This window comes from Ovis aries, chromosome 23 (genome assembly GCF_016772045.2).
Source record: "Ovis aries strain OAR_USU_Benz2616 breed Rambouillet chromosome 23, ARS-UI_Ramb_v3.0, whole genome shotgun sequence".
Classification (NCBI taxonomy): Eukaryota; Metazoa; Chordata; class Mammalia; order Artiodactyla; family Bovidae; genus Ovis; species Ovis aries.
This window is the reverse complement of record NC_056076.1, coordinates 52,814,557-52,841,906: the sequence shown is the minus strand read 5'-3', so window position 1 is coordinate 52,841,906 and position 27,350 is coordinate 52,814,557. Positions and strand designations below refer to the sequence as shown.

Sequence of the window (27,350 nt, the reverse complement as noted above, 5' to 3'; positions counted from 1 at the left end):
TTCTGCTTCTGTTAGGTCCATCCCATTTTTGTCCTTTATCAAGCCCATCTTTTGCATGAAATGCTCCCTTGATATCTCTAATTTTCTTGAAGAGATCTCTGGTCTTTCCCATTTTGTTGTTTTCTTCTATTTCTTTGCATTGATTGCTGAAGAAGGCTTTCTTATCTTTCCTTGCTATTCTTTGGAACTCTGCATTCAGATGCTTATATCTTTCCTTTTCTCCTTTGCTTTTTGCTTCTCCTCTTTTCACAGCTATTTGTAAGGCCTCCCCAGATAGCCATTTTGCTTTTATGCATTTCTCTTCCATGGGGATGGTCTTGATCCCCATGTCCTGTACAATGTCACGAACCTCTGCCCATAGTTCATCAAGCACTCTATCTATCAGATCTAGGCCCTTAAATCTATTTCTCACTTCCACTGTATAATCATAAGGAATTTGATTTAGTTCATACCTGAATGGTCTAGTGGTTTTCCCTACTTTCTTCAATTTAATTTGGCTGCAAAAGCAACTATACTCCAGTAAAATTTTAATCATCTCAAGAACAGTAAGTCCTATCATATTCTAAGTTAATTCTCCAGTGTGGTTCCTTACAAAAATCAGAATAAAATTAGAAGATGACAGGGGATAACCACACACGCACTTAAGGTGATCCTATCGCATTTACTATACCAGATGCTATATCTTTACACAAACAGATCAAAATGACTGCCATTCATGTTTAGCCATACTAATGTATTTTTTTCTATCCCTATAGGAAAGGATCTTCAAAAATTTTTCTCATTCACTAGGAATGAAAAATCATTACAGATTTCGTTCATGTCCCAGGGCTCTGTTAACACTCATATTTTCTGCTTAATATAGTCCAGAGGGACCTGGACCACCCAGATAATTTGCAGCATAATCGACTTGTCCATTATTTTAACCACATCACATTCATTGGACAAGTTGAGCAACAAATGGCAAATATATGGAAAGCTTTGGTAAAAACACATACCCTCCAGTGCTGACAGACAAACCCTATGGAGATAAAGTAGCCCAAAACATCAGTAAAGATTTTAGAGGCACTTTGATTTGGGGCATGGCAAGATATGCCCTATAGATAAGGACACATTATAACATCTGATACCTCCGAACACTAAGAAAGAATCACAATGCCTCTTAGGGATTTGATCCTGCAGGTAGCACAACCGGTTCTGACCTATTCATTCAGTAATGTGAAAAGCTATTATCTTTGATTAGGGTGTCCAGAGTAAAAACTGACATTTTAACAGGCCCAGCCCTGATGCAAGAGACTCTTACAACTTAGGCTATACAACCGAGTAGACTCTGCTGTATTAGAGGGACTGGTGATAGGAAAAAAATTCTATGGAGGGCTGATAGCCAACCCTGAGAGAGGAAGCACAGCATAAACCCTTAGGGTTCTGCTGTCAAGCCATGCCATCTGCGGCAGAGAAGTACATAACTTTTATAAAATGGATTCTGACAAAATATTGGACCCTACTGGAGTAAGAATGCCCAACCTTGAGATAATCAACTGACCAGTGGCAAGAATTGCTCATCATAAACTGAGTCCCCTGAGATGCATTCCCTTAAAAGTTCAGGCAGCACCATTATCGGATGAAAGTGTTGTATTTGGCATCAAGCATAATCATGATCAGAGGGCATAACAGCAGGGTGTCCCTGAATGCCATATTTTTAATCACTGCTATCCAAGGAACTTCTCCTTTCATGAACATATGAAGTTGCAAACTTTTAAAGATGAAAACATGCATCCCCGCGTCCAAGTTGGTTCACGTGTCTGCTGTACTTTGTCATGAGCATGCTTCCTCTAGAAGGGGTTGTGCTTTTGTGCATTTTATTATACAGTACTGCACGGAGGACAGGGGCAGAGTATCTTTGCTTGAAGCCTAGGATGACTGGAAGCAAGCATAAAAACAGCAGTGATATGGCTGTTACTGTTAAGAAGCACCATTGGGTAATGGTGAAAACAAAAGTGAAAATAATCGAGAGAGTGAAGCGAGGCATGTGAAAAGTATTACAAAGCTATTATAGTACACAACTGTATAGTCAACTGTGTTAGTTTGTTACCTAGGCTTAACTTTGCTGGACTTAGGAACAAACTGGATGTAACGAACACGCTTTCAGAAAGGAACTTGTTCGTATGTAGGGAACTTACTGTATAGAGACTATGCTCAAAGTCAAATGGCTGGGCTGATTGACCAGGCATCTGGAAGGACTGTGATCAGAAGGTCAGGGACACAGAAGAGAAGCGGGATATGGACAGGCCTCTGGGAGTGAATATCAAATATTATAAAGACTGCGTATCACATTTAAACACCAAGCTTTGTGCAATGGTGGTATTGTAGTCAAGTGAGGTTTATCCCAGGCATGAAGTTCCTGTGGCAAGGATAGCACCTATGCATTGCCCAACAACATGAGCTACAACCCAACAAAGCTGCTGTTCCTCACCAGCAGCTACTGTATTGCCATATATCCAATCTACTAGTAAAGGAATCAATGGAAAGTGCCCAATAAAACACCATTCCTAGAGGAAACCAACTAACCTCTTGGTAGCATGTTGTTACACTGGACTCCATCCACTCCAGAAAGGGCAGAAATTCACCTTGTTTGAAATATACACATATTACACCTTTCTTATTCTCAAGGCTTCAGCCTGCAATACTGTCTGAGAGCCCCCAAAGTATTCGCGCCACAAACATGCATAATATCACAGAAGATCAAATAATGCACTTAAGAGCAAAGGAGGTGTTGTGAATACACAACCATGCGATATTGATCCTATCACATACCATTCTCTGAGAAGCTGATAAAATGATATGGCTTAAGAACAGTCTTTTGGAGAAGCAATGAGGAACGTTTGAAGACAATACCATAAAAAAAAGGGGAGGAGAGTCTTCCTTCAGAGTGCAGTACATACTCAAAATGTATGAGCACTATATGGTGCCGTGTCCTCAAAGGTAGAGTCAGTGGATACAAGAGACTGAAGTGGCTGTGGTCTTCCTTACCATCACTCCTAGTGACCCATTTGGGAAGCAGTGTTTCTCATCGCTGAAACCCTAGGCCCTGTGGACTTAGAAGTCCTAGTTCTTGGAGGAGAAACGCTTTCATCATTAACCTTTGAGCTATCCTGGTCATTTCAGGATTCTTGTGCCAAAATACCAGTAGGCAAAGGAAGAATAATTAATGAGATCATCAGGGGTGGTAGGGTGGGAAACAGGGATGAATATGGTTAGCACACAGGTTATCTACTGGAGTGTCTATTAGCACCATCTTCTCTGATGGTAAATAGACTAGCACAAGTTCTATGACGCGCAGAGGGATAGGAGTTTGAGTCATGCCACTTGCTAAGTCATACAGATATGCAGAGATACTAAATGAAGGTGAGAGGAATAACACGTAGGAGGAAGAAAATGGTGGCCACCAACTGCAGCCTTGAAAACAGCTGTGGTTGTACTGATGAGGGCTGTAGTTCATCCCACCAACCTGCCTTTTTCCTCCAGGGAACAAGACCAACATGCACCCTGGAATAGTTATTTACAGGATTTGTTACATGAAGCAAAAGGATGTGAGCAGCACAAAGGGGAGACTGTGGCGAACAGAGAGGAATGCCACCCCCCATCTCCCTCTCATGGACTGTGGCGCTCACCCCTGCAGCTGGAGACAGTGCTGGTGGCCGATTGCTCGCGACTGCATCCACCTCCAGTAACTGCCTTCCAGTGAAGAGAAGCGCTGCACTCAAGGGCATACCCATCTCTGGAGGGAAAGCTTCCTGTAGAATCATCTGAGGCCTTTGCTATTGACTAGATTGCAATTTATTCCCCCAAACTGTGTATATGAGTATAATTTCAGAGTAGTTCTATCAGTGTTAGTTATCATCACTTTAATAATCAGTTAACAATTATAGCTATATAATTTTAGCTTCCAAACTATATATACTTCCTAGTGATTACATTCAGAGAAGGCACTGGCACCCCACTCCAGTACTCTTGCCTGGGAAATCCCATGGGTGGAGGAGCCTGGTAGGCTGCAGTTCATGGGGTCACTAGGAGTCAGACACAACTGAGCGACTTCACTTTCATGCACTGGAGAAGGAAATGGCAACCCACTCCAGTGTTCTTGCCTGGAGAATCCCAGGGACGGGGGGAGCCTGCTGGGCTGCCATCTATGGGGTCACACAGAGTCGGACACAACTGAAGCAACTTAGCAGCAGCAGTGATTATATTGATATTTAGAAATTCTCTAATAATACTATATCAGAAGGAATCTGGATACGTGTGCCTGGGTGTAGTGCCTGTGTGTCCAGGCACACCTATTATCAAATGATTTATAAATAAAAGGCAGACATATTATACACACAAGATTCTTTGGGTTCAGTGTAAAAATCAGAATTCTTTTCTGGTTCCCCACTAGGCCTTAAGAAAGCTGTGGAATAACAATTTTCAGTGTGTTTACCACCAAAGTCTGATGTGATCAATATTTATGAATCTATCAAGTCTTTCATATTGTATGGATTTATAGTTATCACTGGTCTCAGGATACTTCATATTACTGCAGAATTCATTTCTAATTTCAAAGTCTGCCATAGAGTCATATCCTCTTGATTATCACTGAGCTAGCTTCCTACTTGAAGCACATGCTGAATGAAGGACAAGGTGAATGACAAGCCTCTATTTGCTGAGAAACCTCTGCCTACCTGAAACTGGAATGAGCAAGTCATTAAATGGATACTGTAAACCCTGCTAAAAACCTCTCCACTGGCAGGCATTATGAAATAGACCTTTTCCCTTCACCTTGTCTACTGAGCTAAAAACCTAAACTTCCAATGGTTACTGTCCCTGAAACCTGTGGCTATTAATTATTTTCTTGGAGGATAGAAAATATGGTAGAAGATAGCTATTGTATTCATCCCAAGAAATGTATCCTATTTGTCTTGAGACTAAATAAACCAATGGAACACTGCATAATAGCTAATATTTGTGTAGCAATTTGCAGCCTGCAAATCCCTCTAATACACATTTATTGCACTAAATCTTTGAGACAATTATCTACCGTATTTTAAAGCTGAAGGAATGGAGATTCGGAAAGGTTAGGCAATATTATCTAAGGTTCTGCCCACTATATTCTATATTCCAATATATTTTAAATCCCTATAGATAAACTAGAGAAGGATGTGGACATGAAATGTGTCTACATCTCAGAGACTAGGTGAATATTTCATGGTCAAAGATCAAACGACTGACTGATACCAAACTTGGGCTATCATTGAATCCCTCAGGGAAAGTGCTAGTTTGAGTGTCAACATTTCTCGAAGGGAAAGGTGACTTTGCAGCAGAAAATAAAACAGCAGAGACTATGTTCCTCTTACTTTTATCTTTACCTTAGCAAGCAAAATACTTCTTTAGCAGATTGAATTCATAACCATATATATTGACATTAATAACCTTCTTGAAAAAATTGCTTCTGTATCCTAACAGGTACAGTTAATTACTAAGGTTTATAAGGGAAAACGTCTGTGGAAAGCTTATGAGCTATAATCATTGCTGGAAATAAGTTTCAAAAATATTAAGCTGCACTTTTATTCATTTATACTCAATGATGGAACTCTAAAGAGAATGTTTGTAGTTTTAATGAGCATCACAGACTTTGTGGGAGAAGCTGTCTAATGACTCATTTTTCAGTTTGGTCCACCAATATATTAGTCTAGTACATGGAACTGGATCTTCTAAATTATTTACAGAACTCCAGGAATAATTTGATCCTACACAGACAACTACTGAACATTTAAATCATAGTTACTCTTTGCATATCAAGAGATAAAAATTCAACTTAATTGACCACCAGTGACTAATATCAGACTAAAAAGTACATCATTTGAGAGTTAGTTATAATCTCTCTGACACAGTTGCTTATGTGCTATTACACTGACAAATTAAATTCTAAAAGATCTTAAAAATGTTATGACTAATTGTATAAGTTTTCATTGCTTCACACAATCCCACTGAAGCTAGTATATGAGTTCCTACATCATAAGAAACACTTTAACAAGCTGTAGTTAATATACAACTATATGAGTATGCACCCACACATTCCTCTGGCTATTTGGGATTTCAAGGTATTCATCCAGTTCCATCACTTCATGGTAACTATATGGGGAAAACGTGGAAGCGGTGAAAGATTTTATTTTCTTGGGATGCAAAATCACTACAGACGGTAACTGCAGCCACACAATTAAAAGACACTTACTCCTCAGAAAAAAAGCTATGGCAAACATAGGCAGCATATTAAAAAGTAGAGACATCACTTTGCCAACAAAGGTCCATAGAGTTAAAGCTACAGTTTTTCCAGTAGTCATGTATGGATGTGAGAGTTGGACCCTAGAGAAAGCTGGGTGATGAAGAATTGATGCTTTTGAACTGTGGTGTTGGAAAAGACTACTGAGAGTCCTTGAACAGCAAGGAGATCAAACCAGTCAATCCTAAAGGAAATCAACCCTGAATATTCATTGGAAGGACCGATGCTGACGCTGAAGCTCCAATACTCTGGCCACCTGATGGGAAATTCCAACACACTGGAAAAGGCCCTGATGCTGGGAAAGACTGAGGGCAGGAAAAGGGGGTGACAGAGGATCAGATAGATGGACGGCATCATTGACTCAATAGACATGAGTCTGAGCAAACTCTGGACATAGTGAAGGACCGGGAAGCCTGGCACGCTGCAGTCTATGGTGTCACAAAGAGCTGGACATGACTGAACAACAACAAGGCTTTCTTTTCATGTTGATAGTGAAAAGTCACAAAAATAGACCCAAACTAAATCCCAGCAGGACTCTGTGGGGCTCCTGGGCATGGAGGCCTTTCTATGTCCCCCATTTCTTGTAGGGAATGGACTCCAGCCTGTGTCCCTCTGTCCCTGAGTTCCGAAGGGCAGATTTGAACTGGTACTAGTCAGGGAAGAGACGGGAAGCAGGGACAAGGGAGGAACAGCCAAGAAACAATAGTACAGCCTTGGGGCAGGATCTTGCTTCTGCCTCAAGGGATTCATGTAACAGTGTCTTTAAGCTCTGTCTGGAAGAAAAACCCAACAAATGGACGATGTAAGCATTACTTTGGCCACCTGATGAGAAGAACTGACTCATTTGAAAGAACCCGATGCTGGGAAAGATTGAATGTGGGAGGAGAAGGGGATGACAGAGGATAAGAAGGTTGGATGGCATCACTGACTCAATGGACATGAGTTGGAGTAAACTCTGGGAGTTGGTGATAGACAGGGAGGCCTGGCGTGCTGCAGTCCATGGGATCGCCAAGAATTGGACATGATCGAGCAACTGAACTGAACTGAAAGCATTCCTCCTACAGAGAAGACCACCTGAGGCTTGATTAAAGGAACCAGAGAAGCTCATCAAAAGATTACTTGAAAACAGGTCAAAATGCAGGTACTGCGCACACCCTAATCTTATCAGCAACACTAGCCTTGAACTATTGCTGTGAACAGGAACGTAAACAGGAAGTTGCTCAGTCATTCTTTGTGACCCCATGGACTGTAGCCTACCAAGCTCCTCTGTCCATGGGATTTTCCAGGCAATAGTACTGGATTGGATTGCCATTTCCTGCTCCAAGGGATCTTCCCAACCCAGGGATTGAACCTGGGTCTCCCACATCGTAGACAGACACTTTACCGTCTGAGCCAAAATCTTCCCACCTAGCAGCATGGTTTTTGAGGGCCACAAGCCTACTGTTTTCCCCCTTTGCCCAGCAAACTAATAAAGCTCTTCTTTTCTACGTCACTAAAAACTCTGTCTCCAAGATTTGATTCAGCACAGGGGCGTGGAGACCAAGTTTTCGGCATCAAAAGGACTTCTGATTTTATGCCTCAATGTTCATGACCAGACCTAATACTTTTGCTAACATGTGATCTACCCCCTTAATATAATGTTTAAAATTTGACATCATTTGTAATCAGTAAAGCTTTTCCAGGAGAGGACAAGGAATTGAAAATAGCTCACATTTTTTTTTTTTTTCTAAATGCTTAACCAGTATATTTCCCCACCTACAGTGGGAAACTACTATGTTGCCAATCTTGGAGGAAAAACAAAAAACCAGCATTAGAACATATTCAATATCAACAAATGTGTTTGGGATATGAGACAAATACAAGATATATATCCCATATATATTTCTTCTTCAGAAGGTATGAATTGGTGCCTTGCCCAAACAAATCTACATTTAGGAAATATTTAGAACAGTGTTTATTTGGTTGTGAACATATTACTTTTTTGTGTCTAGTAGAATATAGAGAATACATTATTACTCCCCATGGCTACTTTGTTATATATTCATCCATTTCTGCCATTAAATTTAAAATACTCCAGACTATAAATATCTTGACTACATCTGTATTCCTAGTTCTCTGGCCCTCATCTTCTCTGCCCAGCAGTTAAGTATTTCTAATTATTTTCATTGCAGACTATGGCCAGGAAACATAATATGGTTGTTAACTCACTCAGTCACATCTGACTCTTTGCGACACCATGGACTGCAGCACGCCACGCTTCCTTGTCCTTCACTATCTCCCAGAGCTTGCTCAAACTCATGTCCATTGAGTTGGTGATGCATTCCAACCATCTCATCCTCTGTTGTCCCCTTCTCCTCCTGCTTTCAATCTTTCCCAGAATCAGGGTGTTTTCAAATGAGTCAGTTCTTCATATCAGGTGGCCAAAGTACTGGAGCTTCACCTTCAGCATCAGTCTTTCTAATGAACATTGAGGACTGATTTCCTTTAGGATGGACTGGTTGGATCTCCTTGCAGTCCAGGGGACTCTCAAGAGTCTTCTCCAACACCACAGTTCAAAAGCATCAATTCTTTAGCACTCAGCTTTCTTTATAGTCCAACTCTCACATCCATACATGACTACTGGAAAAACCATAGCTTTGACTATAAGGACTTTTGTTGGTAATGTAATGTCTCTGCTTTTTAAAATGCTGTCTAGGTTTGTGATAGCTTTTCTTCCAAGGAGCAAGCATCTTTTAATTTCATGGCTGCAGTCACCATCTGCAATGATTTTGGAGCCCAAGAAAATAAAGTCTGTCATTGTTTCCTTTGTTTCCCCATCTATTTGCCATGAAGTGATCAGACTGGATGACATGATCTTCATTTTTCTAATGCTGAGTTTTAATTGAGCTTTTCTACTGGCTTAAACCTCAACATAACGCTACCTAGCAATTAGAACCAAGATCACTAACTCCAAGATAACTGATATTTTATATGTATCTTATCTTTGTTCCTACCTTCCTCTCTAAGCTCCCATACTGTGTCTCCAGCACCAGAAAAGAAGCTTACTTCTCCTTCCAGCAACCATAAAGTCTTAATTTAACTATTACTTACCCACACTCCATCATTCTGAGGCTTCCTTCATGGCTCAGCTGGTAAAGAATCCGTCTGCAATGCAGGAGACCTGGGTTCGATCCCTGGGTTAGGAAGATCCTCTGGAGAAGGAAAAGGCTACCCACTCCAATATTCTGGCCTGGAGAATCCCATGGACTGTACAGTCCATGGATCCCAAAGAGTCGGACATGATTGAGCAACTTTCACTTTCTATCCACACTCCATTTCACTGGATGATGACTAAAGTGTAACTAACTCATCAGCATCTGCTGTGTCAACCAGATCCTAAAGTACTGCGTGCTGCTGCTGCTAAGTCGCTTCAGTGGTGTCCGACTCTGTGCGACCCCATAGACAGCAGCACACCAGGCTCCCCCGTCCCTGGGATTCTCCAAGCAAGAACACTGGAGTGGGTTGCTATGAACCTGCTTGCAAATCTGACTACTGAAGTATCTTATTCTTATGATACCTACACATTGATTCTTGACACTTTTTGGCTGGGCTGAGTAGTAGACTTGAAGAGCTACAGTGAATCGTCATTTAGAAAGAGGACTTAACTAATGTCTCCCACCAGGTAATAAGTAAATAAAAGTAAAATAACAACAAGAAACTAAAACCAAAATAACAACAACAAAAAAAACATTTCCTTAGCTCTTAGAAGAGATGGCTAGGCAATGCAAGTGATGCAAAGCAGCTGAAGTATTTTAACCTGAATTTACCACCACTTACATAACACACCTAAGTATTTCTCATGCATATGGAAAGTCTTAAGTGTGCAGATCTTTGTCTGTGGGTGCACAAGTGTATGTGCACTCATGGTTGTGTTAGGTATGCAGAGATGGTTAGCAGTCTGGAAATGTATGTACAGCGTCATAGTGTCAGATATATAACATTCCTGATAGCACTTCCTCTAGTATAATGTCTTTTTAAAATGCCGATGATCGTCTTGATCTTTATCTCGAGGAAACCAAGCGTATATTCCACTTATTACAGTGCACACATTTCAATAGTTTTCCAAAACTTATTTTCTGGAGAGAAAAACAAATCATTAACTCTATTTAATTTAGTAGGTGATGTTTCCTAAGTCACTAATTGTAAAAGAGGGAATAGCTAAACTCTGTATAAAAAGACTAGGCTGAAGCTTCATTAGGCTTATGTAAATATCCACCAACCATGGGCGCCCTCTTGAACAGGCCATTGTGTGCGCTTCAGTGAGAAGCAGATTGTTATGGTTGCCCAGAGAATCTCTGAGCTGCAAGCATGTGGACAGACCAAAGCTGAACAGCTGGTCAATGCAGGCCCACAATGTGCTTCACAATATACGGTGACCGTTTATTGTTGGAACTTCAAGAGAGAGGGCTCTGTTCTTCCTCCATGGTGAGCTTCATTGCTGAGTTTATATTTATAGCTAGCCTCTCCACCATCTGTGCGCGCGGCCTACACTGCATCTCTGAGGAATCGGAGGCATTATTTGAAGCCCTGATGAAATAGCCAGGAAAAAGCAATCCATCATTTACAAGGAGGGAGTATAAGACAGTCACAATGGTGTTCTGTCACGCTTTCAGATTTTGGTCTTCATTTTCTTTTACTTTCATTCTAATCCAATGCCAGATACAATAAACACCAACCCAGAATGTAGCATCCACTGACAACACTTTAGCATCTAGAAGGGAAAAGAATGAACTATCAAGATTCTCTGAGGCTTGCCCTCCTCGGGAGGTAAATGACATTTCTGCCAAGGGGAGCCTTGTTCTTTTGTAGTCCCATAGACTCAAATGAATCAGGACCTGAACAGAATGCAAGGGACCATTAACAAAGAGATACCTGTTGAAATCAGAGCTGACTGGTGTAAGTGAAGTCCAATGCCTAGAATTGGTTTATTGAACAAGCTGAACTATTGGAATAGGAAGAAAGAAGAGGAAACAGCTTTTTTTTTTCCCCATCCTCCACTTTCAAACACACTCTATCAGATATATTTTCTATCCTAGATAGCTACTTGGGTCAATCCTCAAGTCCTGAAGGCACCTTAAAATATTTTAAGAGCGTTCTTTTCAGATATTAAAGACAGTAACAATAACAATAAAGCCAACACATACACATGCAAACAGGTAAGCTTAACCTAAGGTTCCATTCCAAGTCTCTCCCCTCCTCCTGGAGCCGGCCTGAGGCCAAAGCTGGGTAAGAGGCAATGGAACTGTCTGTCACCTGCTTTTTATTCTATTGGGTCTGCCCGCCCCCAGGACTTCGGGCTTCTCTAGGGTAGAAAGAGAGGATGGATTTCAAGTAAAGAGACAGAGGCTCTTTTTCTCAACCTGTGCTCTTTAGAATCCATAGTCGCAGAAGGCGTACACATTTGTGTTTTGTGGGGGCAGCTATGTGGGTTCTTCTGAGGCCTTTCCACTCAAGGAACCTCCACTCTAGACCCCTTCCTAAAGCAGGGACAGCGGGGTCTGGCTGGCCTTCTGGCCCAGCTCCCAGCTCCGCTCCACACCCAGGATCTTCTGTGGTTGTAGCCTCTGCAGCCAGAACCTCGTGGGCAGGCTTCTTCAGCTGTCTTCAGCCCTGCTTTTTCTTCACAAGTAAAACTCACAGCCTTGTTCTTCCCCAAAGTGGAAACAGAGCTCAACACAGCTGACTTTCCCTTTCTCCTGCTGGGTTGTGGGTGAAGCTACATGGCTCAAAATGGCCTGGAGTGAAAACTCCCTCCTGGGTCTTTCCCACCGCTCTATACAGAATAAAGAACTTTCTCCCCCAAAGAAAGGAATGGACATGAACACTGATTATGTTCAGCTCCCAGCCGGTCCCAGGCTCCCAGCCGGTCCCAGGAATTCCTTGCCCCAGTTGTTAGAAGCTAACTAATCAAAAATAATCTTGAGGAAAAACAGACCCCCAAAACAATGTATTTCTGCATATATGTTTTCTATATATACCTACTCTCTTGACAGCGCAGCAGCTCGCTGCCCCTTCTCGCCTCATTGAAGGTGATCTGTTCCTGTAGAGTATCAGTCTCATTCTTTCTCTGAACCTCGCCTTCTCTAGTTCCTTTCCTTACGGTGGGCACCTCCAGACAACTTTTAGTTAGGATAAGATGCCTGTTTTCCAGTTGTGCAAGCAGTTCCCAGTAAAACATACACACGCACACAAATCACAAATGCACTCTGTTCAAGGAGTCTTCCTGGTGTCTCTATAACTTGACTTGTAGGGGAAAGAAAATGCCATGACAATGTCCATGTGCTTAGCCACTCAGTCATGTCCGACTCTTTGCGACCCCGTGGACTGTAGCCCGCCAGGCTCCTCTGCCCAGGGGAGGTCTCCAGGCAAGAACAGTGGAGTGGGTTACCATGCCCTCCTCCAGGGGATCTTCCCAACCCAGGGATGGAATCCAGGTTTCCCACAATGCAGGTGGATTCTTTACGGTTTGAGCCACCAGGGAAGCCCTGACCATGTCTAATTCTACAAATTTCAACACATCAAAGAATCTTCCACACTGAATGGCACTTACAGGGGATGGTGGCCAGACCCGGCCAGTGCCAACAAGTCCTAGGAGAGTGCCCCTCATATGTCTCTTTAGAAATACGAGACTGCTTATCTCGCACTTTCCTCAGCTTTATGGCCTTAGATGAAAATCAATGTTAATCAGAATTCTCTTGTTCTGTGGCTTGTGTGGCAACCAGCATTAGCGTAAATGTCGCCATATTGTTGCTGATGAGATAGCACAGGGCTTGTAAACCACGGCTGACATTAGAGACTGATTTTAGAGGTACCTTTTCTCTACCTCATCCATTCACGTTTCAGCAGAAGAGCATGCACTTAGTCACACCAATGAAGTTACATTCACACATAGGGCACATGCAATAAAAGGGAAATGAGCAGTCCATCAGAGAAACCGGTGATCTTGAACAAGAGTTAATTGGCCCTTTAAATTACGAGGAAGTTCCTTTCACTCTTTCACTCATCTGAGACTGTGGTTCTGTGGCTGCTTTTTTGTTTTCATCAAGAAAACAGAGAAAGTCATTGTTGTGAACATTACGACGACAGCTTGAGAGTCTCTGGATAATTGGTTACATGCACCAAATATCAGGCCTTGATAGGTCACAAAGATAGAAGCCAAAGAAAGACAATGTCTCACGCATTTCTGTAGCTGTACAGAAATTACTACTTTCTAGTAAACTTACTGCAGGAAAAGAGTAGGACAAGATTGAATTAAGAAGGAAACTGGTCCAAAAAGTTAAATAATCAATAGATGGCATGAAAACTTTTCATAAGGAGGTATTAATATTTTAAAGTATTTGGATCTATACAATAATTGTTCAATCCCTCATCAAAAAAAAACAGAAAGAGAGTGGTAATGCTTTTGACCTTCCGTAGTATTACATTTCAGAGCAGCGGATCAGTTAGCTTTTTGTGTGTGTGTGTTTTTGTGGTTTTGCTTCCTTCCTGGTAGAAATTGTAACGACAATGCAATGACATGTTAATTGCTCAGTCATGTCCAACTCTTTGCGACCCCATGGACGAGGGCTCACCACACTCCTCTGTACATAGGATTTTTCCAGGCAAGAATATTGCAGTGCATTGCCATTTCCATTTGCAGGAGATCTTCCCGACCCAGGGATTGAACCCGGGTCTTCTGCATAGGAAGCAGACTCTTTATTGTGTGAGCCACCAGGGAAGCTCAGAAATTGTACCATTATGGGGATATTCCATGACATGTCTATTATAGATTTATGCTAGTTTTGAACAAACCACCATATTAAACCTCTAAAAGATTACAGAACAAAAAATAAAAAACAATAAATTATAGAAAAAAGGACAACTTATCAAAATCTTTTTTTTTTTCTTTAAAAGGAAAATGTTTTACTTCCAAGTGATCACTTCTCCTATTTTTCTTCCAAGTTTCACTGATTTAAGACTATAAATAAGCATGTTTGTATACACATATACGACTCACTGTCTGTGGAGAGCAAAACGAAGGATCGTGGGATCTTGCAAACAACAGCTTTATGAGTGTGGCAGAGGAAGATGGTGGAGTAGAAGGGCTTGAAATGCTCTTCTCCTGTGAGAACTACTGAAATCACAACTTGCTGCTGAACAACGACTGACAGGAAGAATGTTCAGTTCAGTTCAGTTGCTCAGTCATGCCCAATTCTTTGCGACCCCATGGACTGCAGCATGCCAGGCTTCCCTGTCCATCACCAACTCCTGGAATTTACTCAAACTCATGTCCATTGAGTCGGTGATGCCATCCAATCATCTTATCCTTGGCCATCCCCTTCACCTTCCACCTTCAATCTTTCCCAGCATCAAGGTCTTTTCAAATGAGTCAGATCTTTGCATCAGGTGGCCAAAGTATTGGAGAGTCAGTTTCAGCATCAGTCCTTCCAATGAACACTCAAGACTGATTTCCTTCAGGATGGATTGGTTGGATCTCCTAACAGTCCAACAGACTCTCAAGATTCTTCTTCCACATCACAGTTCAAAAGCATCAATTCTTCAGTGCTCAGCTTTCTTTACAGCCCAACACTCATATCCATACTTGACTACTAGAAAAACCATAGCTTTGACTAGACATATCTTTGTTGGCAAAGTAATGTCTCTGCTTTTGAATATGCTATCTAGGTTTGTCATAACTTTTCTTCCAAGAAGCAAGTGTCTTTTAATTTCATGGCTGCAGCCACCATCTGCAGTGATTTTGGAACATACACACAAAAAATAAAGTCTCTCACTGTTTCCATTGTTTCCCCACCTATTTGCCAGAAGTGATGGGACCAGATGCCATGATCTTAGTTTTATGAATATTGAGTTTTAAGTCACCCTTTTCACTCTCCTCTTTCACTTTTATAAAGAGGCTCTTCAGTTCTTCCTCGCTTTCTACCATAAGTATGGTGCAACCTGCATATCTGAGGTTATTGATACTTTTCCCAACAATCTGATTCCAGCTTGTGCTTCATCCAATCCAACATTTCTCATGATCTCCTCCGTACAGAAGTTAAATAAACAGGGTGACAATATACAACCTTGACATACTCCTTTTCCTATTTGGAACCAGTCTGTTGCTCCATGTCCAGTTCTAACTGTTGCTTCCTGACCTGCATACAGATTTCTCAGGAGGCAGGTCAGGTGGTCAAATATTCCCATCTCTTTAAGAAATTTCCACAGTTTGTTATGATGTACACAGTCAAAGGCTTTTGCACAGTCAATAAAGTAGAAGTAGATGTTTTTCTGGAATTCTCTTGCTTTTTCAATGATCCAGTGGACATTAGCAATTTGATCTCTGGTTCCTCGGCCTTTCCTAAAACCAGCTTGAACATCTGGAAGTTCATGGTTCACAGACTGTTGAAGCCTGGCTTGGAGAGTTTTGAGCATTACTTTGCTAGCGTGTGAGATGAGTGCAACTGTGTGGTAGTTTGAGTATTCTTTGGCATTGCCTTTCTTTGGGATTGGAATGAATTGACCTTTTCCAGTCCTGTGAGCATTGCTGAGTTTTCCCACTTTGCTGGCATAGGAGAATATTGGATCTACCAAAAAAAGTTACCCCACATCCAAGGGCAAAGGAGAAACCCCAGGAAGATGTTAGGAGTGGCAAAACCACGTTTAGAATCAAACCCCAGTCCCGCTGTAGATACTCGGAAGCCTCAAACAAACCTTGTGCGCACCAGGACCCAGAGACCCCACTGAGACTGAGCCAGAACTGTGTCTGGGTGTCTCCTGTGGAAGTACAGGTCAGCAGTGGCCTGCCGCAGGGGCCAGGGCTCTGGGAACAGCAGACCCGGGTGTGGCATAAGCCTTCTCAGAGGAGGTCGCCATGAAGCCCCCACAGAACTGCCAGAACTTACACAGGACTGGGGAAACAGACTCTTGGAGGGCACGAAGAGAACCTTGTAGGCACCAGGACCCAGGAGAAAGGGGCAGTGACCCCAAAAGAGACTGACCTAGATTTCCCATGAGTGTCCAGGAGTCTCTGGCAGAGGCATGAGCCAGTGGTGGCCTGCTGCAGGGTTGGGGGCACTGAGTGTAGCAGTGGGTGCATGGGACCTTCTGAAGGAGGTCGCCATTATCTTCATTGGCTCCACCATAGTTTGGACTCAGGTCAAAAAACAGGGAGGGAACACAGCCCCGCCCATCAACAGAAAATTGGATTAAGATTTACTGACATCCAAAAAGGATGTCCTTTTCATTATAAGGGACTGGAATGCAAAAGTAGCAAGTCAGGAAATACCTGGAGAAACAGGTAAATTTGGCCTTGGAGTTCAGAATGAAGCAGGGCAAAGGCTAATAGTTTTGCCAAGCGAATGCACTGGTCATAACAAACACCTTTTCCAACAACATAAGAAAAGACTCTACACATGGACGTCACCAGATGGTCAATACAAAAATCAGACTGATTATATTCTTTGCAGCCAAAGATGGAGACGCTCTATACAGTCAACAAAAACAAGGCCAGGAGCTGACCGTGGCTCAGATCATGAACTCCTTATTGTCAAATTCAGACTTAAATTGAAGAAAATAGGGAAAACCACTAGACCATTCAGGTAAGACCTAAATCAAATCCCTTACCATTAAACAGTGGAAGTGACAAACAGATTCAAGGGTTAGATCTGATAGAGTGCCTGAAGAACTATGGACAGAGGTTCATGACATTGTACAGGAGGCAGTGATCAAGACCCTCCCCAAGAAAAATAAATGCAAAAAGGCAAAATGGTTGTCTGAGGAGGCCTTACAAATAGCTGAGAATAGAAGAGAAGCTAAAGGCAAAGGAGAAAAGGAAAGATAAAAGCATCTGAATGTAGAGTTCCAAAGAAAAGCAAGGAGAGATAAGAAAGCCTTCCTTGGTGATCAATGCAAAGAAATAGAAGAAAATAATAGAATGGGAAAGACTAGAGATCTCTTCAAGAAAATTAGAGATACCAAGGGAACATTTCATGCAAAGATGAGCACAATAAACAACAGAAATGGTACGGACCTAACAGAAGCAGAAGATACTAAGAAGAGGTGGCAAGAATACACAGAAGAACTGTACAAAAAAAAATCTTCATGACCCAGATAATCACGATGGTGTGATCACTCACTTACCTGGAGCCAGACATCCAGGATGCAAGGTCAAGAGGGCCTTAGGAAGCATCAGTACAAACAAAGCTAGTGGAGGTGATGGAATTCCAGTTGAGCTATTTCAAATCCTAAAAGATGATGCTGTGAAAGTGCTACACTCAATATGCCAGCAAATTTGGAAAACTCAGCAGTGGCCACAAGACTGGAAAAGGTCTGTAAAAGACTATAAAGATAGCTGAGTGGCAAAGAATTGATGCTTTTGAACTGTGGTATTAGAGAAGACTCTTGAGACTCCCTTGGACAGCAAGGAGATCAAGCCAGCCCATCCTAAAGGAAATCAGTCCTGAATATTCATTGGAAGGACTGATGCTGAAGCTGACACTCCAGTACTTTGCACCTGTTGAAAAGACCCTGATGCTGGGAAAGATTAAAGGCGGGAGGACAGAGGATGAGATAGTTGGATGGCATCACCAACTCCATGGACATGAGTCTGAGTAAGCTTCAGGAGTTGGTGATGGACAGGGAAGCCTGGCATGCTGTAGTCCATGGTGTCGCAGAGTTGGACTCGACTGAGCAACTGAACTGAACTGATACATATATATGTGTATCTGTTTTATATATATATATATATATGTTACATATATAGATTTTACATTTATATGAAACACTGAAAGAAAGGCAAGCCACAAAATAGAGGAGAGGGAAGTGATTTAGTGGTTGTTGTCTTGACAGCCAGAGGTATCTATTGTTCATAATAATCATATCTCACAGGATGGATTTATATATAAATCAATAGATTTAGATACAATTTTCTAGCACAAATATATCATCAATACACATATATACACCTTGATTAACTAAATAACTCTAATTTCCAACTGACTTTGGGAACAGGGAAAACTGTATGGATTTTTACAGATAAGCCACACAGAACAGTAACTACAAAACCCAGAGCAAAGTTCATCTCATCTTACCAGGCTTAGGGACAATGAGCTGTGCACTGGTCTGGGTGTTTCCTGCTTCATTTTCAGCCACGCACTGATAAAAGCCCTCATCCGACTTCACCACCCCAAGGATCCGCAGGTTGCTTCCTCCCTAGTGAGAATAAAATGCAGGTAAAATATTTGCAAAAGCAAAAGAACTTCAAGTGACAAAATGAACACAGCCGAATTTTAATCCAACTCCCCAGAAAAGCCAGAACGGAGGCCAAGAGGGTTCTCAGCCTCACAGATCTGTCCTAAGTCACCTGGAAAATGTCACAGAGTCCCAAGCCTTTGCTGAATCCACGTGTAGCAATTTCACCCAGTTCTGTGCTGAAAAGTATACTCTCAAGGATGTACATCACCCTTCAATTCTAAATGAGCAGTAACAGAACATTCCTTTATTATGTATGGAACAGCGGTTGGTATCAAAGAAATCTCATTCTTTTTCCCTTGTTCTGAAGGAAATAGGTTCAGTGGCTGCTCGAGAGAAACAAAAAGCAAAAGGAAACAAAAACACTGATTTTTGCAGCTTCTAAAGGACAAGAAATCTAGGCTGGACATTTTCTAGAAGTGTTTTTAACTGAGGAAAAAAAAAGATGTCTGAAAATCCTTTTAAAATTGTGTGACCTTTTAGGGAATTGGAGGAGGTTACGGGGGATATTTTATACCTGTGTCGTTCTTGTTATACGGCAAAATGTTTCACAAAATGTTTTATCTTCAGTAATCCATAAATTAAATAGAACAACGTTAACTCCTGTTTTATATAAATTTTGGGCCACCATAGTTTTCAAGGATGGATGATAAAATGATCTGAAATAGCATTTAATTACCCTAACTCAGTTTATCTTCGATAGTGTAAGAATTAGTTCAGTAAGTGAGATGTATTAAATCACTTCCCCTGAAGTCATTAAGAGATAAATATTACCTTAGGGGAATTCTTAATTGTTTTTAGTGTCTTGTAGTCAATTCTTGGCTAATGTAAAATTCTTAGATAAAGCTGACTAACTTCTAATTAACAATTCTCATATAAGTTACTATTTGGGCTAAATGTTACTCGTGTGACAGACAATGGCTCTCAGATATCTGGAGCTATTGGGGAAATATTTTTTAAGCACAATTTACTGTGAAAAGGGCTCAGAGTACACATTTCCTTTTTACCTTAAGAAAAGAAACATTTAAATAGGTTGGGTATAATGGGTCATGCTGGGGGAAAGATTATTCAAACTGTAGAGAAAAATAAATGTTGCATTTTATCATGTGTCCTTAAGGGCACTCAACAATTTCCTCTCTATGCAAGTGGCACACATTTCAGGCATATACAGCACATTTCATGTTGCCCCCTGGCAGGTCATTTTTAATTCACTGATAGAGAAAATAGCATAGCATATAATGGAACTAATGGATTGATGTGGCATTCAAAAGTTAAATTTATTTTCCTTTCTTACTCTATTCCTAGCCAATTAAATGCAACTAAAAATGAAAAATAGTAAGTGATGATAAGCATAATAAAGATATTCTTTATAGATGTATTCCTTAAGGGCCCTTATAATATGACAAAATGCATGGATCAGGAGATGATGAACGTATCTGAAAGTCAACTGATCACGGAAGAGTGATCCACCTGCTAGAGGCACTATGAAGCCATGGAAAGAGTTTGTGCCTGAATTCCGAGGGGGCACTTACACGAGAATTCCCTTCTGCTGGGAGACTTGGCTTAGAGGACCACTCTTCTTTATCAGGGTCATATCTGCATCTCCAACATAAGAGAAACGGACCAAACCCTCCGTCTTTAGCTGCAAAGTTCTTGATATTTAAAAAGTGCTTTTCATATCTCTTATTCATATACCTGACTTCAGATACTCTGATGCTGACCTCAACCAAAAGGAGAGTTTCCAAAGAGTATTTTCAAATGAGAAAAACTTTTTGCTGCCAGCAGCAAGCACAATAATAATAATAATAATGAGAGGCTTGGGTCATTCACTGTGTACCAGGACCACAAACAGCTCTGTGAATATAATTCAATTATCCCTATTATCTCCATCCAGGACAGGAACAGAGTACACTAAACCGTTAGGAACTATAAGAAGCGTTGTTCTTGGCTTTAACTCAATGCTCTTAAATTATAAAGCATGTAAACTCTGGGTCTTGATATCTTCTCCACCACTGTCTCCACCATTGTCCTGGCACCAATATTACTGCCCTCTTGCACTGCTCACAAAGGACCAGCTGGTCCTATTTGGAAGAGTAGCAACGGAGCAAAGAGTGGCCATCTGTATTACCGAAGTGAGGCTGCCATATTCATAAGTAGTAGCACATTCTATTAAAGCTTTATTATTATGGGCAAAAGTCAAAGAGCTAAGAGATTCTTGGCTTCATACAGTCTGATACTAGGTTCAAAACTTTTTCCTTCCAAGAATCATCAGTGAAAATATTTAGAAAGTATTGGTATTAAGCTTTCTATTTTTTTCATTGTTGGTTTAAAATCTTCTCCGTAAAACAAGGGGCCGGATTGTTTGATTATTCTTTTTTTTTTTTTAGCTCAAAAGTTCTAAGTCTAAAAACTCATCTGGTTTATTAGACCAATTTTCTTCACATATCATAAAAATTCCCAATGGGAACCTTGTTCCCAGGAAAGAAAAGCAACTGAAAACAGAATAGACGATGACTGGGATTAGAAAGCGAATTTGAAGAAAAGATAATTACCACTATCTGAAAATAATCACTAGGAATGACCACATCTCCATTCTTCATCCAATTCACAGTGGGCACAGGCTTCCCAGAGACTGTGCATTCAAACTCAATATCCATGCTTTCATAGGCATAGAGGTTGGAAGGGTGATTTAAAAACCAGGGCGGAACTGTAAAGACAGAAAAAAAAATAAAAAGTGAGTGGGTGGGGATGTGAACTTGCATGCTCTATTTTCTCAGAGTTAGAGACAAATATTGAAAATGCTTGCAACTTTAATCCCCTCAGCCCTTAGTTTACTTTATAGGAACTACTGTAGGATGTAATACACACCACCCTCCACCCAGCCCAGTGTAGTGAAACAGTTGAGTGAATGGTGGTGTGATGCCACAAAGAATTTAAAAAAACAAACAAACTTGAAAAAAAATACAAGAAACATTCTGAATAACCAAGTATTTGTATCCAATTGACCTACATAAAGGACACTAGGAATTCCATAAAGCTATGGAAGCTATGCTGATAAAGCAAATAAAGGGGAGATGATATGACTGAGAAAACCAGAGTATAAGACGAGAAAGCTTAGGGCCTGTAATTCTAGAGTTTCATTAGGATTTAGTTACTGTGATGGACTCTTTCCCATCAGACCTAGCTATGGTGATAGGATACTAAAAATGGCCATTATCTTTACTGTGGACACATTCCTATTGTACTAGTAATTACCTGCTCTAGTGTACTGCTATCTGTATTACTATTTTCTCAGCAAGGTACATGATACACTAATTTAATGTCTTAATTACCATAATAATAGTTATATTGTGATTGAAATGTGCAATTGAAAGGAAATTACAAGTATAACACACCTTTGCTAGTGAATCTGGCAGACGTGGTCCCTCAAAACCCTTCCTAGGGTTTAAAAAAGTGATGTGAGATGGACATATTGGGAGATTGGGACTTAGATATAAACACTAGTATATGTAAGTTTCTCTAGCTGTGCTAAGCAGCTTAGTCATGTCTGACTCTTTGCAACCCTTTGGACTGTAGCCTCTCAGGCTCCCCTGTCCGTGGGATTTCCCAGGCAAGAATACTGGAGTGGACTGTCATTTCCCCTCCAGGGGATCTTCTTGACTCAGGGATTAAACCCACATCGCCTGTGTCTCCTCCACTGCAGGTGGATTCTTTACCCACTGAGTCATCAGAGAAGACATCACAATACAGAGAAGAGGTGACTCTATAAGAACTTAGTAAATAGCACAGAAAACTCCATTCAATACTCTGCAATGATCTATAGGGGAATAGAATCTAAAAAGTAGTGGATATATGTGTACATATAACTGACTCGCTCTGTTGTACACCAGAAACACAGCATTATAAATCAACTATATTCAAATAAAAAATCATTTAAAAAGTCATATTCGTCTTCTTCCACTGGGAATGTGAAATGATGACAAACTTGGGAAGCAGCAGCCTTGATCTCCTTTTCACACTGAAAATAAATATGCATTTTTCATAGATATTTTTAAAGACAGATTTTATTTTTGTCTTTGTTGTTGTTATGCCCAGTAGGTAAAAAGTGGTAATTATTGCTTCATTGAATAACCACTATTCCTTGCTCTTTCCAACCACTCTCAGCAAAACTTTCCCCTAAAGTTGAAGTGAATTTGCAATCTCTGATGGTCATTGTCTTCTAGAAAAATCAGAGAATCAGTGGAAAGAACCCAGGACTCAAGTTCTAGTTTTTCTACTGAGTGATCTTGGAAGCCAAATCTCCCATCACCTCATCCCTCTTCCCCTCTCCTTCCCTGTCTTATTTTCCTGTTTTTACCTAAATAGTTGGGCCTCTAGTACCAAAAAGCTTTTAAATTCTTTACTCTTTCACAGGGCATGCTGATTTAGAAGGATGCATTAACATGCCAAAGATATGGGAAAAAATCTGTCTGAGAGATTTCCTTTAGCTAATATGTCAACATTGTATACAGGGCTAAATTTAATTATTTATAATTTATAGAATAATATTAGACTTTTCTTACACCAACTTCACTGAGAATGAAGCAACATCAGAACTATTGTTTGAATCCCTCTGAGCAGATACATTTATTATCTCTTGAATTCTATTTCCAACTTTATCACAGATTTTGATCAAGTATTTATTTACCAGACAATAGCCAATAATTACTAAGAGCTGACTGTACAACTTATTAGTTCAAGCACTTTGAATTTATTATTTGCACCACAACTCTTTGGATCAGGCTCTGTTTATTCCCTTTTTAGAAATGAAGAGACTGTGATGTGTAAGCAACTTCTCCAAACCACACAACTTGTAGGTTCTAGAGCCAGACAGAGTCCAGTGCCTAAAGTATCTTGTAATAGCTCTACCACTGGAAAATTATGATGGAAAATGATCTTGTCACCGAAAAGTTCTGAATTCTCCTGCAATACAGGGGATGAGGGTTTGATCCCTGGGTTAGGAAGATCCTCTGGAGAAGGAAATGGCAAATCACTCTAGTATTGTTGCCTGGGAAGTCCAATGAACAGGGGCGCCTGATGGGCAATAGTCCATGGGGTCACACAACTGAGTATACACATCCATGCACACATCAGTTCAGTTCAGCCGCTCAGTCATGTCCGACTCTTTGCGAACCCATGAATCGCAGCACGCCAGGCCTCCCTGCCCATCACCAACTCCCAGAGTTCACTCAGATTCACGTCCATTGAGTCAGTGATGCCATCCAGCCATCTCATCCTCTGTCGTCCCCTTCTCCTCCGGCCCCCAATCCCTCCTAGCATCAAAGTCTTTTCCAATGAGTCAACTCTTCGCATGAGGTGGCCAAAGTACTGGAGTTTCAGCTTTAGCATCATTCCTGCCAAAGAAATCCCAGGGTTGATCTCCTTCAGAATGGACTGGTTGGATCTCCTTGCAGTCCAAGGGTCTCTCAAGAGTCTTCTCCAACACCACAGTTCAAAAGCATCAATTCTTCGGTGCTCAGCCTTCTTCACAGTCCAACTCTCACATCCATACATGACTACTGGAAAAACCATAGCCTTGACTAGATGGACCTTAGTCGGCAAAGCAATGTCTCTGCTTTTGAATATACTGTCTAGGTTGGTCATAACTTTTTTCCCAAGGAGTAAGCGTCTTTTAATTTCATGGCTGCAGTGACCATCTGCAGTGATTTTGGAGCCCCAAAAAAGAACGTCTGACACTGTTTCTACTGTTTCCCCATCTATTTCCCATGAAGTGATGGGACCAGATGCCATGATCTTCATTTTCTGAATGTTGAGCTTTAAGCCAACTTTTTCACTCTCCTCTTTCACTTTCATCAAGAGGCTTTTTAGCTCCTCCTCACTTTCTGCCATACGGGTGGTGTCATCTGCATATCTGAGGTGATTGATATTTCTCCCGGCAATCTTGATTCCAGCTTGCACACATACATATATATAAATACATAAACGTATACATATATATATACATGAGTGCGAGAGAGAAAGAAGTTTAGTATTCTCTTCTGTTCCTGCTTTTCTCTTCTATACTCTTAACCCTTTTTATTCCTCTGCTACTCCTCTCTCTCTCTCTTTCCTGTGATGAGCAGACTAGGATTGATTCATCCCATTTTAGGTTTGCTTCCAAGAATTTAGGACCTAGGTATTGCTTCCACTGCTCTGAAGTTCTAGATTCCCAACACAAATATAAACTGGGACTAATGAGTGAATATGACTTGTGGATGGTTGTGGACATGTTCTTTAGCATTTTTCTGATTATGAACCCCTGGCTGGCTCTACATTTCTCAGCTGATACAATTTCCATGTTTTCCTTCAGAGGGAACTCAAACATTCCCTCTTCCGTGAAAGTTTGCTTCTCATGAAGCCGGCAATGGATTTTCTTCCTTTTCGCAGGGCCCTCTCTCTGTGTTCAATTTTTAAACCACTTATGACTGTTAGATGTCTTTCACCTACATCATTACTTACTCAGCAGACTGTGAAGATGGCTCCTGAAAGCATATGATTTTTCGTTTAATTCCCTTTGAATATTAACATAGTTCTCCTTCCTTTCCACTCTTGTGGAAGAAATTACTCACTGCTTTAAACTATTTGGTGGGCAACAATTTCTTAATGACTAATGAAAATGAAGTGCCATGAATTTTCAAGTTTATCAAATCATTCCATTTACATGGGTTTAGTCCATTTCAGAGAACTGCTTAACATACACGTACAATGCTACAGCAATTTCAGGCAAGATATTGATTTTGTTATACTTTCCTTCTTTCGACAGAATAAAATTCATGACCAGAAATAAATTACCCACATTTTCATCAGACCTCGGTTTCTCAGGCTCTTCTTAAGTGCATAGAATACATATATAGAGAACGTTTGTAACTTAGGAACTGAGGGAAGAATGAATAGCGACTATAACAGAAAGATGGAAAAAACATAATTCAGCTCTCAAAGGCACTATCATAGCTAGAAATGACTAACAGATGAGAGACCTTTCTATACTACAATCATTCAGTTCAGTTCACTCACTCAGTCATGTCTGACTCTTTGCAACCCCATGAATCGCAGCACGCCAGACCTCCCTGTCCATCACCAACTCCCGGAGTTCACTCAGACTCACATCCATCGAGTCGGTGATGCCATCCAGCCATCTCATCCTCTGTCGTCCCCTTCTCCTCCTGCCCCCAATTCCTCCCAACATCACGGTCTTTTCCAATGAGTCAACTCTTTGCATGAGGTGGCCAAAGTACTGGAGTTTCAGTTTTAGCATCAGTAGAGATACACAATTGCACCTTAAATCAGAGTAAACATTTTCTCTACATTGTTTTTTAAATGAGTTTCTATGCTAAGACTACTCATTTGAATTCTGTAAAATTCATTTGGTCATTTCATCCCCAAACTAAGTTGTCAGCAACAACCTAAATGGTATTAAGCATTTTGTATCACATAAAGGATGCCTCTGGCTTCTCTGTTGGCTCAGAGGGAAAGGAATCCGCCTGCCAGTACAGGAGATGCAGGTTTGATCCTTGGGCTGGGAATCCCCCCTGGAGAAGGAAATGGCAACCCACTCAAGTACTCTTGCCTGGGAAATCCCATGGGCTGAGCAGACTGGTGGGCTACAGTCCACGAGTTCACAAAAGAGCTGGACCTGACTTAGTGACTAAACCAACAACAAAAGGAAGCCTCACAAGTGTTTTTAGTAACATCCTGTATTACTCCCTAATCTCCTTCATTTTGGATTCTAGTCTTTTCACTTTTAGATAAGGTATTTAGCTATTCTTTTCCAGTTATTTAGGTACAAGATAAATGTGGGTCAATTCTAAAATACTGCTCTAGGACACACAAGTAATATTTGCTGTATTACTCTGACATTCAGCAGACTCTTTCCATCATTTAAGACTTACAACAGCTCTTAAAAGTGCAAGAATGAAACTTTAAAGGAATGCAGATGGTTTCAATGGACAATAGGCAGTGCACATCACTGGTGAATGATATACGAATGGCGGGAAAAAAAGACTGGTGAGATTTTTATTAGGAAAACAATAGACATTACCATGATCGTTGAGGGGTACGTTTTTACCCTGAGAACAGTGAAAGCTAGTTGATTTCACTGGAACAGAGCACCTCTCTCTCCACCACTCCAGGCCTTTTGGAATTAACATGTTGTTGTAATAATGGACATCAATCCATTCAGTTCAGTTGCTCGGTCATGTCTGCCTCTTGGCAACCCCATTTACCACAACATGACAGGCTTTCCTGTCCAACACCAACTTCCAGAGCTTGCTCAAACCCATGTCCATTGAGTGGGTGATGCCATCCAACCATCTCATCCTCTGTCGTCCCCTTCTCCTTCTGCCCCCAATCCCTCCCAGCATCAAAGTCTTTTCCAATGAATCAACTCTTTGCATGAGGTGGCCAAAGTACTGGAGTTTCAGCTTCAGCATCAGTCCTTCTAATGAACATTGAGGATTGATTTCCTTTAGGATGGACTGGTTGGATCTCCTTGCAGTCCAAGGGACTCTCAAGAGTCTTCTCCAACACCACAGTTCAAAAGCATCCATTCATCAGTCTTCTCTTAAAAGCATCAACCCATTAGTCTTCTCTTAAGTGAAAATACCTGAACATCCCAATTATGTTGAAAATCTAAAATACGATTGCTGCCAAATTGGGTTAACTCTATATCCAAAATAAACAAGTTCTCTCAGGTGAAGTCTTACAAAGACGTCAACACAGAATTTCACCTGAG

At 41.0% G+C, this 27,350-nt stretch overlaps 1 protein-coding gene across 2 annotated transcripts in view; it reads right to left on the bottom strand.

The window, feature by feature from the left end:
• DCC (DCC netrin 1 receptor) overlaps positions 1–27,350 on the bottom strand; it is a 1,280,644-nt gene that overhangs the window by 515,448 nt on the left and 737,846 nt on the right. For both annotated transcript variants that reach the window (XM_042239663.2, XM_042239664.2), the window contains exons 6-7: positions 21,133–21,287; positions 18,421–18,541 (exon numbers count right to left, since the gene is read on the bottom strand). In XM_042239663.2, the coding sequence (XP_042095597.1) occupies positions 18,421–18,541; positions 21,133–21,287 (276 nt within the window). The remainder of the gene's footprint in view (positions 1–18,420; positions 18,542–21,132; positions 21,288–27,350) is intronic.